Source organism: Temnothorax nylanderi, unplaced genomic scaffold (assembly GCF_030848795.1).
Source record: "Temnothorax nylanderi isolate EJ_2023f unplaced genomic scaffold, tnyl_v1.0 TNYL_tig0119_pilon, whole genome shotgun sequence".
NCBI lineage: Eukaryota > Metazoa > Arthropoda > Insecta > Hymenoptera > Formicidae > Temnothorax > Temnothorax nylanderi.
This window is the reverse complement of record NW_027249181.1, coordinates 123,752-138,831: the sequence shown is the minus strand read 5'-3', so window position 1 is coordinate 138,831 and position 15,080 is coordinate 123,752. Positions and strand designations below refer to the sequence as shown.

At 37.7% G+C, this 15,080-nt stretch overlaps 2 protein-coding genes across 6 annotated transcripts in view; one reads left to right on the top strand and one right to left on the bottom strand.

Moving 5' to 3' along the window:
• Ca-beta (Calcium channel protein beta subunit) overlaps positions 1-9,706 on the top strand; it is a 33,201-nt gene extending 23,495 nt beyond the window's left edge. For all 5 annotated transcript variants that reach the window (XM_071713026.1, XM_071713025.1, XM_071713029.1 and 2 more), the window contains one exon: positions 548-9,706. In XM_071713026.1, the coding sequence (XP_071569127.1) occupies positions 548-711 (164 nt within the window). In that variant the 3' untranslated portion in view covers positions 712-9,706. The remainder of the gene's footprint in view (positions 1-547) is intronic.
• A 405-nt stretch (positions 9,707-10,111) lies between these two features.
• Positions 10,112-15,080, bottom strand: part of Rau (RA domain-containing protein rau) — a 31,365-nt gene continuing 26,396 nt past the window's right edge. The window contains exons 3-6 of the mRNA XM_071713031.1: positions 13,983-14,239; positions 13,195-13,258; positions 12,541-12,789; positions 10,112-12,169 (exon numbers count right to left, since the gene is read on the bottom strand). Coding sequence (XP_071569132.1) covers positions 11,765-12,169; positions 12,541-12,789; positions 13,195-13,258; positions 13,983-14,239 — 975 coding nt within the window. The 3' untranslated portion in view covers positions 10,112-11,764. The remainder of the gene's footprint in view (positions 12,170-12,540; positions 12,790-13,194; positions 13,259-13,982; positions 14,240-15,080) is intronic.

The following is a 15,080-nucleotide window of genomic DNA, read 5'->3' as shown; positions in this document are numbered from 1 at the left end:
TTAGAGCTTGTATGGATTAAATAGCATGAGATGTTGGAATGATGTGGCTGGAATGATCTAATTCATCTCCCTATTGCTCACAACAATAATCATCCAGGACCCAAGTGACGTTCGTTTTTTCGTAGGGTAGAGTTTGAGTGATGTTATATATAGATATAGTTTCTTTGCGGTGGAATTTGGACTTGTCATTTTACAATCGATAATTGCTTAATACAAAAAATGCTACTTTAGTAAAAAAAAATTTAGAATAAAAATAAATTCGTAATTATACATAAATACACAATAATTCAGTTCTATATTACTATAGTATTTTAGTAACGCTTATAAATATTTATGGTGGATTTGATTTGTCTTTTTAACTTAAGACCCACATTAACGATGGGTTACATCACTTCTCAATCATTATTATTGATATAATCATTGGATTTATTCTTTAAGAAAACAATAAAGATATAAAGTTTGCGAAAATCACAAACTCGCTTCAGCAAGACGTGTGGATATATCCCTTTGTAAATTGAAATCTAATCTCTCTCTGTCTTTAATCCAGGTGCCAGAGATGAAGGAACGAGAAGATCGCGACTGGAACGGATGGATCGCGATCGAAGCGATCGGATGGATCACGACTACGGCGAGGAAGAACACGGCGTCGATTACGGTAGTGCCTCGAGACGTCGCCAGCAGCAGGACTCGCGTGCTCTTAATGCTATTTAGGAGCTGGGGCCCCGGGGCCTGTCGCTTCAGCGCTGTCCCCACCTGCGCACCACCGCCCTTTAGCGGGCTCGCCTCTTGGTAACGCTACCGAACGCTAGGAAGTGCGCAACGCTACCTCGCGATAAGATCGCTGCGCTCTGTTAGTGGGGCTGTTTCCTGTCGCGCTACTCTATACGCTAAGAAAGACAAGAAGAATACAGAAATCCAGATCGGCTGACAGCACACGCCACCAACGAATCTGAAAAAAAAAAAGATGCTACCATATATCGATTCTATCCGACGCACCTCGACGATCTCGAAACCGTCGACGATTCATCTCCGCGTACCTATTCCACCAAGGAACCTCGCTATCGAATACGCTACTTGTCGCCAGCAGCGTGCACGTTAATCACGCAAAACGTTTTGTGCTTGCATTTTTTTTTATCGCGCTACCCGCGAGGAAAAGTACAAATTAATACGCGAGATTTTATTGCTGTTTAATTAGAGAACAGGATTCAGTTGCAACATAACTGCTGGAAAATTCTTCGGCATGCTCTAAACATGCATCCTTATCTTCCGAAAGCTCTTGCATCTGTAATAATACACCACTATATTATAACGCTGCTATTATTCCTTTTTACTCTACTGGATATACTTCAATAACATTCGCGGTCAACTTAATTGTATACTTATACTTTATTAATAATGAATCAACAAAGACGTTTTGATCATAAAACATTTAAATCTCTTTTTTACTTCTTCTCTTCTTCTTCTCCTGATATGCTACTGATCACCAGTAGCGTGCACATATGGTTGTCAAGATATCTTCATTCCGCTAAATCTAAATTGCTTTATCGCCGGACCGCAAAGAATCGAAAACAGAAGTGCTGTTCCTGAGTATTGCTGAATGAATTTCATTAGCACATAACAAATTCCGCAATTTTCGCACACATTATCTATATATAAAAACATATCTTCATCTTCGTACATTACGTCTTCGCCAATTAATGTCCCGATTAATATCACGAACGCGTACCACTCTGGCGGTGTCATCCACAATTGCAGAATTATGCTACTTATTGATCATATACCAACTACCGAACTATTCTCACGCACAAATCACCATCGAGATGTACTATCTGATGACGTATATGCTTAAGAGCTCTGCTGTGTTATGTAGAGGGAACATGTCAACCCCCCCATCTCCGCTCATTACAACGATTAAGCGTAATCTATGCCAAACGTATCGAATGCTCACCATAATTGCTGGCCACGACAAAATGCACGCATCGTTTCGAGATGCACGTTACATGACATCTTTTATGCTACTTTATACGAAAAGAGGATAATGTTGTGAGATCATCCTGTAAATGAAAATATACACACTTGACTGCATTCGGTACTCCTCGTTAAATACGCTACTCAAAGTCGTTCATGTATTCAATCAAATCGACGCTATGCATTTTTCACGCGAAGTATTGCAAAACTTACTCTCGAACCTTTTTCGAAAGTCTCATATATAATTAAGAAGAAATAACTTGAAACATTATCTGAACAATTTCAATCTCATTTTCACAATCTAAAATTCTTAACCGAATAATTTTGGAAGTTTGAAATAAATTCCAATCAATTATTATTAATCAAAAATCTTCGTACTCATGTATATACACACATTCTACACATCTATATCTTCGACGGACTCTGTTTATGAATGCGAATTATTTGCCAAACTAAAATTATATTGCGATAAGAATGGAGTTCTTTTAATATTTACGTGCGATTTTCCAATTAGCGAATTTTTATCGCGAATGCGATAATTATAAGGGTTCGAGCGTAGTTAAACGATCGTTTGAACAAACGATTATTCCAACAGGAGTTCTAAGCCGATTCGAAATAATCTTCCGGTGTCCTTGTCCATCGCAGTATAACGCAGGACAAATTTTCCATTCGCGGAATCAGCTCAACGACACTAGTAGACGCGCGAGACAATCGCGTGGGACGAGGAGACCAAGATAGAAAGTGCACTCGAAACAGAGTGAAGAGAGCCCTGGGGCCTTAATCCCTGCACCGACTCCTCCCGGGCCCCAAAACCCATATGTCTTTATGTCGAATCGGCGATCGGCGATCGACGCGGTATCTAGTATTTCTTATGATCAAGAATAACTGATATCTCTATGAAACGGAGATTTGATTTCTCTCATAGAATTTAATTATAGGAAATGATAATGACCATTATAACTCCAATTAAAAAAAATTAATCGTCTAGAGGAATGACCTATGATCGGTTGGCCAACTAATTTTATTAATAGCTAAATTAGCTGATAATCAAGACAAAGGAGAGCTTTAATAAAATTTCGCAGCTGATCATAGATATTTTAATTCGATCGTCGACCGTGATAGCCAATGTAGTCGTCGTAATTTTACAGTCGCTGAGGAGCGATTCGCAATGAACACAGCTCGGCAATCTCGAATTTGATCGTAGAAATTGAAGCCCGTCGTCCGATCGCGACGTCGGACGTAGCTGAAGCGATTTTAAGCGATCGACGTTAGTGATACTTGCCACCGATCACGTAATTAAATTAGACAAACTAACGTAGAAACGAGACGTTTTTGATTTACGAGACGACAATGTGGCTCGAGATTAGAAGATATTGATACGCTGAATCCTATGAAAGTTTTCGATTTTGGTCAAGCGCGTCAACGACCTAACACGTCGTTCTATGATGCGTTTATACGTTTTGTTGAAGCTCTTATGCAAAAGTATAACGTGATACACACGTATATTGCACGTGAAAGAAAACGTTTTGTGTACATAATATACATATATACATATAAATTGTACACACAAGTGACTATTCCATCTATATCACTCGACAAATTTTAATTGAGATAAAGAGAAGATTAAATAAGATGTTCAGCGGAGATGTGAATAAAAACACTTGGCTTTTCTATGGATAATTATAGACTGAAATTCTAAATATAATTTATAATATAGTATAATTATATTCTTTTTAATACATACGTTATATAACTCTCTCGCTCACTTATTATCGGTTTGATATACACTATTTATTAATTCGCGAAATGTTTGCTTTTTAAACTTTCAGTTGAGACAATTCTAAAAATCTAAATTATTCATGTGAATAAATATCACATATTTTTATTCACATTTCGCACCAACGACGTTATGTAAATACTGTAAGAAGCCTTTAATGAGTGCCGTTCAAGTTTTCACTCATACAGCATCGATACGCTGTGAATCGGCATTTAGCTAAAAAAATGCTGGTAATTAAATTATTAATTGGTTTTTACGTTAAAAGTATATAATGAAGAATATTTATTGCGTCACGGGAAATTCCTAATACATGACATTGCTCATCACGGATATCTTGTTGATTCCAATGCGTGGAGCGATCTGTGACCGACTGTGGTGAAAAATAGAAAAAGATCCAATCGTATCCATGTTGCAAGCAAACACGCGAAACATTTCCCAGTTTAGGGCGATACGATTATCCTGTATTTTCGAAGAAATAAAAGTAACTTGACGCAAATGAAACGAACATCTTAAAGCGTTCTCGCAGCCAAAATAGCTCGGAATAGATCACGGCCATCGGCATGAGACATTATTTAGGATAATTAATCGGGAACTTTTCCTATATATTATACGCGGTGGTGCGTGCAAATACCGCACTTTTGATTAGCGGTATCCTACATTGTGTACGTTGCTGTATAAATTAGCATAAACTAAGCACGGGTAATCTTGAATTGGTTTTTATATGGGTTTTTCGAAGAGAATCGAGTAACGATTAGCTGTCCTTTCCTTGTGCGAGGAGAAACTTAGCGGAAGCATGCGATCAGTCATTTAATGTTAAAAGATTACTTATGTACGCTTGTTTTATTCTAGTCGCCACTCAATTTAAAGGGCGAAAGTACATTTGACACATTTTTTGCGATTGATATATTAATGAAAATCGTAAAATTATGATTTGAATATCACATAGATTTTTTGTTTGTTTGGTTGTTTGCTATTTAAAAGTTAGATAGATACGTATATAATCGGCAAAGAATGTTTGAAAATTGGCTTTTATGGTTTAATGATAATATATAACATACCCTTAATTGGTATCAATTTCTTACATATTTTTTTTACCTTACAAATAAAATTTTTTAAAGAAGAAGTATAATAAAAACTTTTTTAAATTTTTCATATAAATTTGATAAAAACTTATTCTTGTTAAAGAGAGAAGAAGAGTGAAAAAGTGACCCGTGTTTGAACTATGTAGGAGATTATTTTTCAAATTATTAATACACAAAATTTAATTTTGTCGAGATTTGTATTACATAACATCTTGTTGCAGTCGATCATGATTGGTACCAATTAAGAACACGTCTATTGGAGGAAACGCATCGCGAAACACATGATTGATTTGCGTATGCTACGATCATGTGCTATGTTCGTTTGTCTTTTTTAATACTTAATTCTTAGATAAGTACGTATTTATACGGATATCCGTCTCTCTGAAGCATCTCGAAGCTTCGCATGAGATTTGGTGCCGACGCGAATTATCGCGCCAATATCGCTTATCAGTGTTGAGGATGTAAATTTTATCTTAGGGAGAAAAATTTTGTAAAAAAGAGTTATAGATATAAATATCTAACGTCGCGCGTTTGAATAAGAAAGTCGAGAGCAGCGGAAGTACCGAATCTTTAATTTAAATCGAAATAAAAAAATCATCGCTGAATCTTCTCGATGTGAAATTTTCGTAACGCATTTTGACGCTATATTTCGAAACGAATTCGAAATTCGAACGCAATACATTTCGAGACGATTAACCACGAAGATCCTTTCGCAGCCCAGATTTGTACATATTAGGTAAAAATACATTTCGTCATGATCGCTGTGAATCTAAATGAAAAATTCACGCTGTTTTTTGCTTCCGTACGACAAGTTCTTTTCCCATGTCGAATGAGACCATCCCGAGGAAATCGAATATATACGAGTATTCTCGGTGTAAAGAAATCCGCTTGATTGACAAATGTGCGGGAGTGCTTATAAGTAGGAGTGGTTTAATGAGCAAGGAAATTTTCAAATATTTGCATTTGTTCCCGAATGAAAAATATGTTATTAATATGATATTAATATATAATATATTTATTATTAAAAATTGGCAAATATAATTTTAATAATCTACTTTAGCATATTTTTATTTTCTGTTCTTTCACTGTTACATGGATTTGTAAATTGTTATAAGGTATGATTTTGTAGGGAATAAATTTAAAGCATATTTGGCTAGAATATTTTTGACATTCTTTATAAGAACTTAATATTGTGTGTGTAGAGCTAATTTGTATATTATAGTAAAATTTTGTAAAGCGGTTTTCTGCAGATCGAGAATATCGCTCGATTGGTTGATTGGTTCTGCTTGTTTGTGGACCACGGGTCCGAGCAAAGCCGTGAACTATAGTTATATAGTTGTGCAAGGTGTAATATCTTATAGATATTTTTTAATTGTCAAGATGGAAATTTTTATAATATTTTGTAACTCCTCAGGATATAAGCAGCGATGAAAATTACACACCATGAATATATTGACTCATATACGTACACACATACGCATCTACATATACGGAAACGTTCCTCTAGAGGAAAGTGCATCTGCGGCGAAAAATATTTCATTTGAGTTTAAGACTTAGCGGCTTCGATTCATCCGTTACTTTCCGCATCGTTAATAATATTTCATCTGTGTAGCGCTCAAGTAGCGCCGAGAATTCAGTATGTAGCTTGATGGAAGCGATCCTAAAAATACATCCTTCGATCACAAGTGCTTAGATCGACGCTCGTAGTTTCCGCGTGTAACTACACGATTGACTCAAAACCTCGTTGGAACGAAAAGTCGCGTCGTTGAATTTTGAAACGAACAGAATTCTTCGTAGACTAATATTAATCAAATTTTTTAATCGTTGCCTCTGTGAAATTATATTTATATGTAAAATAAATTTCGAATATCTTTTATTTTGCGATATTTGGAATCGAATAGTAACATTTTAGATTAATTTATGTCACGAAAGCATCGTGCGCACAAATTATCCAAAGAGAATGTAATCTTACTATTTTTTTAACTAATTCTTTCTCGAGATTCGGCGACTCGATCGAATGACTTGTACAGAATGCATTTACGTATAGAGAGCCCCGTCGTCTAGGCATTATGTTAGATAAGAAGCTTTGACTAATCGAGGGATGATCATATAGGCGAGGCGAAACACTGAAAGTCGAATTGGGAACATACGAATTTTTTCTGAAGACTAAAATGATTCTACGAGTATCGACGTTAGGTGAAAAGAGACGAAGGCTGGAAATACGATGAATCGGATGAATCTTCGATGTTGTACTTGTTGTACGAATTGTGCGCGTGTAGGGCGCGAACTGACCTGATAATTGCGTGGGATTTGGTTCGTTGGCTCGCACTGTGTGCATGTAGGAATAATTATTCGCTTAGTTAGCTGATTACGGCATTCGTATTATCGACGGGTGCTCCCTAGTCGCTCTCACGCGATAGATGCGCGTCCGCTCGCAAAGTTATATGGATCCAGATATTTATTTGTTGAAAAGGAAAAGGAGAGTTTAACGGTTGATTGATGCTGTTTGATTGTATCGATAATTAAAACGACGATTGCTTGTAAACGACTAAGTATTTTGTCGCACCGTGTGCACGCGGATTTGTAAGACGATGGGGGAGGAAGAGATCACTTCTAGCTTCGAATACGATCAGATCGGAAAACTCGAAGCTATTCGCGGATCTACGTTTGACTTTATACAACGTGCGCAGGGAAATGTAAAATTTTTAACGGATTCATCGTGGCGGAGTCGTCGACGACGGTCACTTGGATTGTCGTAACGATGGATTGCGGGAACGATCGAGAGACCTCTTCGGGACGACGAGTAATTTCCGTTGATATAGATTACGCGCTAGGATAACTCTTGAATGCTAATTATTTGATTAATATCTATGGCGCGTATTTGTAGAGTAATTCTAGTCGCAATCGCAATTAGCGGCGAGTAAAATAAGAATTCCATTATACGCGACTGTAGATTTTTTAAATATGTTTTAAGATAGGACGACTTGTAATTGTTGCGGTAAACATTGTGGATTTTTATTGGTCACTTTGTAGCTTGTAATGCTGCTAATGCGCCGAGTCGTCGACGACGATTTCCCTCGTTCGTCCCATCGACGTGTTCACTGAATGTAATCCCATATGGTTGGAAGGTCCAAATGAGGATTGAGCACAGGCCTTAGGTGCCCTCGTGGTTGAAGACGACGCGAGGGTGACATTCGGCCAATGCAAATCCCCTCAGTATGCTTAAAATACTGCGAAAAATGCCTGTCCTTGTATCGAGGCTTACGGCGTAATATTGTTGACGGTATAATGCGGTTTCGAAAGTATATCTATATAGCGAAAAGAGGAAATGCGGTGTAAGACTGCTACGGCGTTACGTATCGGCCCGAATCGACGTGTTTTTGACTCTTAAATAAGTATATCGTCTAATTAACATATTGCGAAAAATATTCTACGTTTAGATATTATTAATTTGTAACACCTTCTATGAATACGTAAATATGCAGCTTTTACAGCTTTTTTATAAATCTGCGTCTTTGATTAGTAGTCGTTTAAAACAGAAAGTGGTTTCTAAATAAATATTAGTAGCCTGTATTATTATAACTTCCTCAAAGATACTAGCAATGTATTGTTGAAGAGTTGAAACTTATCGCGCATGTATCGCGAGAGACGAGCGTCAATTCGGGCCGACTAGCGTTTGTACGAGGATTAGATGCAATTCTGTCGCGTGTGTAGGAATCGTGTCAAAGGAATGATAAACTTCGTGCACGCGCGAGCGTCCTCGATAATTCCCTTTCGTGGCTGGTTCGTCGGATCAAAGATTTTTCTCTGTATATTATCTATATTATTGTCACACAAATGCGCGATCAGTGCCGCCCACTGATAAACACGCAGATGTTTCAGCACGTGGCAGAATGCTCCACGTGATCCACCCCGCGATCCATCCGTTTTCCTTGAGAAGAGAACTTTATTTCACTATATTGTTGCACCGATAATGAAGAAAGCGAGAGAGAGAAAGAGAGAGAGAGAGAATGAGAGAGAGAAAAAGAGAGATAAAATATTTGTAAGCTGCGTTGGATTGTGTCAATCACATTAATATTATTCGATTGTACATCTAATTGTAATGATCGCAAGATGGATGCAAAGTGGATGAAGAAAAGAAGAGAGAGAGAGCGAGAGAATATATGCATGCGTGCGTGAGCGAGCGAACGAGCAAATGAGAGAATTATGGCTTGCGTATAATGCGTGCAGTTGTTCGAAGACGGAATTGAGACGTCTAATTAACGAGATATTGTAAATTGTTCTATAGCAAATGAAAAAATGCGCTACGGCCGTTGCAACGCGCTCCTCGAGAGTCCCCGAGTAAATGCGGACGACATCTTTCTTCCCACTGAAATATCGAACTGTTAAGATCCCGTGAGCCTGTTTCGGTGACTTTCGAGGGACGAGCTGCTCTGATCGTTTCGATGTTGATATGTCAATGCTGTGATGTTATCCTTTGAAATTAAACAAAAAAGGAGTATATTTCCAGCCCCCTGACACGCCCCACCTACTTACCGATCCCTGTCCCCCTTTATTCCCAAAAAGATCCTGCAACAGGATGAAGACCTTGAGATACCGAATATTTCTATTATTGTAATTCCGCATAGCCCTTAAAATAGCTAGATTTTAATCGTATTTAATGTAAAGATTATTATTGTTATATCTCAGTGATTCTTTCCTTCGCCAGTGATGTCTCGGAGAGACGAAAAGCGAAAATATAAGGACGAGGAACACGCGAGGAAGTACATTTTATAATGTTGTCATAGCGGACGGCCGATCGATTCTCTCCCGCATGTCACTGGTACCCGAATTCCTACATTTGTCGCATTTGTAAATAAAAATTTTTATCATCACATGACACCGAAACGTGTTGTATTCTCCCCTAAACTAGATCATCCCCCATCAATCGAAAAGTATTTTGATGAAACAATATAGTCGATGAATACGCGCGAAAAATAATGGAAAGAATATATTTACTGTAACAACAGATAAAAGCTTTCATCATAGAGAAGGAAAATAGAATAATTGTATCATGTATTATAATTAGAGTGCTAAAGCTTGTGAGATTTCATTGTGAGCCTTTCTAATTGTTATTTACGTAAAATTGCTGTACGCAGTTGTCAATTTAGTTTTTATTTTATTTTATTTCTATTATTATGGAAATAACACATTTCAGATCAGTAAAATGGCCCATTGTGAAATTTCATAAACCTATATACTCTAGTTATAATCGTATACTTAGGCGAAATAAAAACATAGAGACTGACTTAGGACACATGAATCATTATTCGATATTCTCTCCTATAAAATATAAACGGACAATACAAAAAGATATTTACACTCTACGTAGGTACATTAATTCGACACATAAGTATGACGCGAAATCATGTTCCATCGACACACATCGTTACGCTGACGATATACACATCAAAGACTCCTGTAGATAAATGCACATTCGGCTGCCGTATTCGACACACGCGCGTGTTAGTCTATACTTTTATATACGTATCGTATCGAGAAGCTCTTTGGTAATAAAATATTAAACGCACTGCGGTGAAAAAATATAGCTTGATTTTCATTTCCTCCGTATGGGAACAAGGAAGTCGTGTGAATCACCATTATCGCGAAGTAACTTCTGAAATATTTCGAGCAGTTTCATATGTCGATTCAATGCGATAAGATTGTTTGCCTTTGCGATAGCGAAAGAAATACGTTTACAATCGTAACCATCGACACCAACTCGCCTGGCGTACTGTAAATTACATTTCTGTAATCACAAGCGATTGCAAGAGGAACGATAAGTATATTACGTACGTTATTGAAAGCGGTTATTACCATTTCTCGCGGTAATTCTAATCAACGCGATAACGGCGAGTGTTACTTAAATATTTTCCGCCTGTAGCGCTTACATGTAAGAGATATACGTCCGGCATCCTGCCTCTAGCCGGATTGCACGAAATTTTGGATAGATAAAAATGTTAATAATTTAAAACCTTGTTTAAATGAGCTTAACTAAATGCCTTTTACATATTTTTTTACATTACATAAATAAATAATAATATTTCTGTTCTAATTAATCGTTTCTTGCGCATCTAAAATTGCTCCACGCAAGCGAATCTTATTTTCGAACTGTATATGCAATCACGTTCTTATTGAAATTATCTATCGACTAATTTTATAGAAAATATAAAACAATTTATTATCAAGGTATCGACTGGATATTTCTTTTTCGAATGTAAAAAAAAATGTTTATAAAAATTATCAAAATCTAATGTCAGGCTTGGTAAACACTATGTATACGTTTTTATGAATACAGGACATATTATTATTATATGTATAGATGTATACATACTATATATTTAAAATTTTATACAACTACCTTTGGTACAATTTCCCTCACTACTAACTAATATCGTAAATTCTCTTTGTTCAGTGTTATCAGCCTTTGATCAGCTGAAATACAAAGCGGCAAACGAGCATTTAACTTTGCAATTTAATTCTTTTTGAATTTTGTTTAGGAAACTTCTATTATATTGAACATCGCAAAGCCACTAAAAATTATCATGTATTTCTTTATACAAATTTCTTTAATGAGCTTCGTCGAGCTATTACAACAAAATTAATCAAAAGGAAGAACAATGGTAGTTTAAATCTAATCTGTGACAAAAAAGGCAAGTTATCTTCTTTAATAAAAATTGAAGGTACACGTTTGCTCGCGCCTCATAGTGCTCATAATATTTGATGTCTAAATATTACATACGAAGACAAATTCTATCGAACAGTCGCAACGTATGTTTTCTCGTATCTCCAACGAGTCTCTGGTAACTCTGACCGTTTCGCGGGGTGAACCTTTGTGACCGATGTAGCTCCTATCAACTTCGATCGTGCTTACGTGAGTTCGTCAACGATTCGGTCCTTATATAAAAAGATAATTTTCGTAATCGGCGTAGGAGGAGGCAGTCACGACGTGTTTCGACGAGAGCGGCGTCGACGGGACGCTCTGCGGGAATTGCTGCAACCGCGGCAGCTGCACTTGCGGAAGATCCGTTCCGTGGGACACGACGATTCGCGACGTCTGACTGATGGAGCCTAATGACGATGAGTGATGCTGATCCCGATGGATGATGTTGTTGTTGTTGTTGTTGTTGTTGTTGTTGTTGTTGTTGTTGTTGTTAGCGGTGACGCTAGTTTTTCCAGCGAGATGATGCAGGCTCAAATGATTGTTGTTTTCGATTCTCGGATTGTAGTGGATAGGAAGACTATCGTGGAGATTCAGCCTCGACATCGCCATAGTGATGCTTGAGTCTGACGCCCACATACTCTGAAACGACAACGCCGGATTGTGTAACAGATTTGACTTTCTATTAAGCTCTTATGAATAATTCTGATGACAGCGTAATTACACGGATTGGATTTTACGACTACGATTTCTTTGTTTGAGTGCGCAATGTCTCACACTATTTGCTTCTTAAAGATTGATGATACAGAAGACGCTGAAGCTGATTCACTGCATGAGACATTAGCATTAGCTCTTTATAGACATAGCATCATAAACAATGAACTATACATTTTTTTTTCGCGAATATGTTTTTCAAGTATACGAAGCGTAATATCAAGGATTATGTCATTTTGGCCAAGAACAATTTTGAAAAATTGCATTAGTTACTAAATGAACGAATTTATCTGTCATACCTTCCGCCTATGCTGGTTATAATCTGGATTGCGCCTAATGCGAAGATGTCGATCCGCGCTGGTCCACCGTTGTGTGACCTTGAGTGGGGAGTCGTCGGGGTGTAATTTCCTTTGGTACTCTTCACCTTCGCAGACCTCGTAGAGAGAGAATTGCTCCACCGGTTCTTTGGAACTATAGCAACTCAGCAACATCTGGATCAACTCGTCTACGGTGGTCTGCTCCGAGACCAAAAGACTCTTGTACTTAGACTGCGAACAATAAGCATTGAGTTTGCTCTCAATTACTGCAGTGCAGACTGAAATTTCTTCAAATATAACAGTTTTATTATCGTGTAAGTGCTCCGAAAGAATTTTAATTTTAGATTTAAATACATTTTTTATCTCTAAAAGTAGAATTGTTAGTTTCTAAAATAGAAAATACATTATGTTATATCTATAATTTACAAATGTTAAATATATTTCTTATTTTTGTTGAACTATCACTTAAGTCTAAAATAGGGAATATATTATGTAGAGCAATTTACAATTTACTATAAATTACAAGTTTCTTTTATGAAAATTCTTTTTATATGAACTACATTTTATATTAAAGTTTAGTTTATTAATATTGTAGTCCGTTGCGTCTCTATTGTACAAGAGTAAATATTTATTTACCCCGGACATGAGTGCGCTGTCGTATATTTTGACGAGTCCGCCACGGTGTGTCTGCAACGAAAACCTGCAAACAAGGAGGAAACATACATAAGCAAACAAGTTTACGCATCCGAGATTCCACGACATCGGCGGAGGAGTCGGTGAGTTCAAAGGGCACCAATGAGCGTTATTTTTATGTAAAAGCACGGGTTTGTGCCGGGAGACAAACGCTCTCGTCCTGTCCTATTACGCGTACAGTCGCGCCGGAAGTTTCAAACTACCAAGAAAACATCAGTCGCGTCGAGATTCCTTCGCAAATAAACCGTTCCAATTGTCAAAGAGCTACAGCGACTATTTCTTCTTTACAAGCTAGTGAATTGTAATAATATTTTTCACGCACTAGGTATAATGCCGTGTCATGTTGCAACTTCTGCGTTACGATGCGCATTCGGCGCGCGTGGAATCTTATAAATGTCCTCGTGCTCTTGCCAACGATCTGTGATCTGTGACATTTACAGCCGAGACTGCTGGCGCTGTCAAAATTCCATAAATTCCGTTTTGTTTCGCAATCAAATATCCATATTTACATTCCTCGCTAACCGTATATCAAGGATTTACAGCGACCCACGCGACCACTTGCGTCCAAGAATTATATCGGTGAGCGACGCGGAGGACGTCGACCATTGTTAAGCTCGTGCTTGGCGGTCCACGGGATGTGTTTATAGTCGCGAGCCCTGAAATTACGTCACGAAGCCGACCGAAACCGAAAGGGCCGGTGGTCAAGTACAAAGGCAAGGCGAGGAACGTACTTGGAATCGCCGCGAGGATGGCAGGACTGCAGGACGGCTGGCCTCGCGTCCTCGTCGAGCGGCAGGGTGGTACGCACATTGGCCCTCCTCACGGTCACCTCCATGGTCAGATAAAACAACCGGGGGTCGCGGTGTCGCATGCGATACTTGTTCAGGAGATTTTGCACAACCTCGCGACAAGTCGTCTCATAGGTGATGCTTAGGGTCTTGTATTCGATGTCCGGTCGCAGGCAGTTGGCGTAGACCTTGATGGTGGTCTGCAAAGAAAATTTTTGTTTTCCCATTAATATGAATATTTATGTAATTTGAATTATTTTCGTTCTATTTATCAGTCTTTCTAATTAAGATGATCGCAGAACAGCCATATTGTAAACTTATAACTTACAACTTAGTTTACAGTTCATAAGGACCACAAATCATGTTAAAACTTTAATATTATATTAGTAAATGGCCAGTTGGGTCGAATAAAACCGTCTCCTTTATAAATATTTATATCAATAATTTAATTCTTTTATAGAGCTATACCTTAGAAAAAAACATTAATGACTCGCTCTTGTCGGAAAATACGTCATAAAGGGGTAGGAAGAAGTCCTTTTCGTTTTAAGTTAAATTCAGTAGCTCAGGAAGGCGAGACGTTCTGGCGTTTTGGCGGTACAATAAAAAAACTCCAAAGAGACGCAAGCCTTGACAATTAGTCCATAATTAACTCGGGGACAGACTTTGCCACGCGCGCGGCATAAAACGCTATCAACCCCTCCGATATGACTGGTTATGCAGGGATGCGCGCACCGAAAATAAACCAGACACCAGATCACCCCGTTCGCAGATGCCACCGAGCGCACGCATACGCTAACATTCACACATATAATACATCCGCTAGCCGGATTTATGCGGATTTAGAATAACAGATGTAACTTCGTGTAAAACAGAATTTATATTGAGACTGGAAAGACGCAGATACATATATAGAAAGGCAGGATCCATAAAATTATCCTTTTTTTTTTAAATAAATAATTTCGTTATATTAAATGGGTGCAAAACTTATTATACCCTATCACTAATCACTTTATATACAATTTTTTATGTTTAAAAAAATTT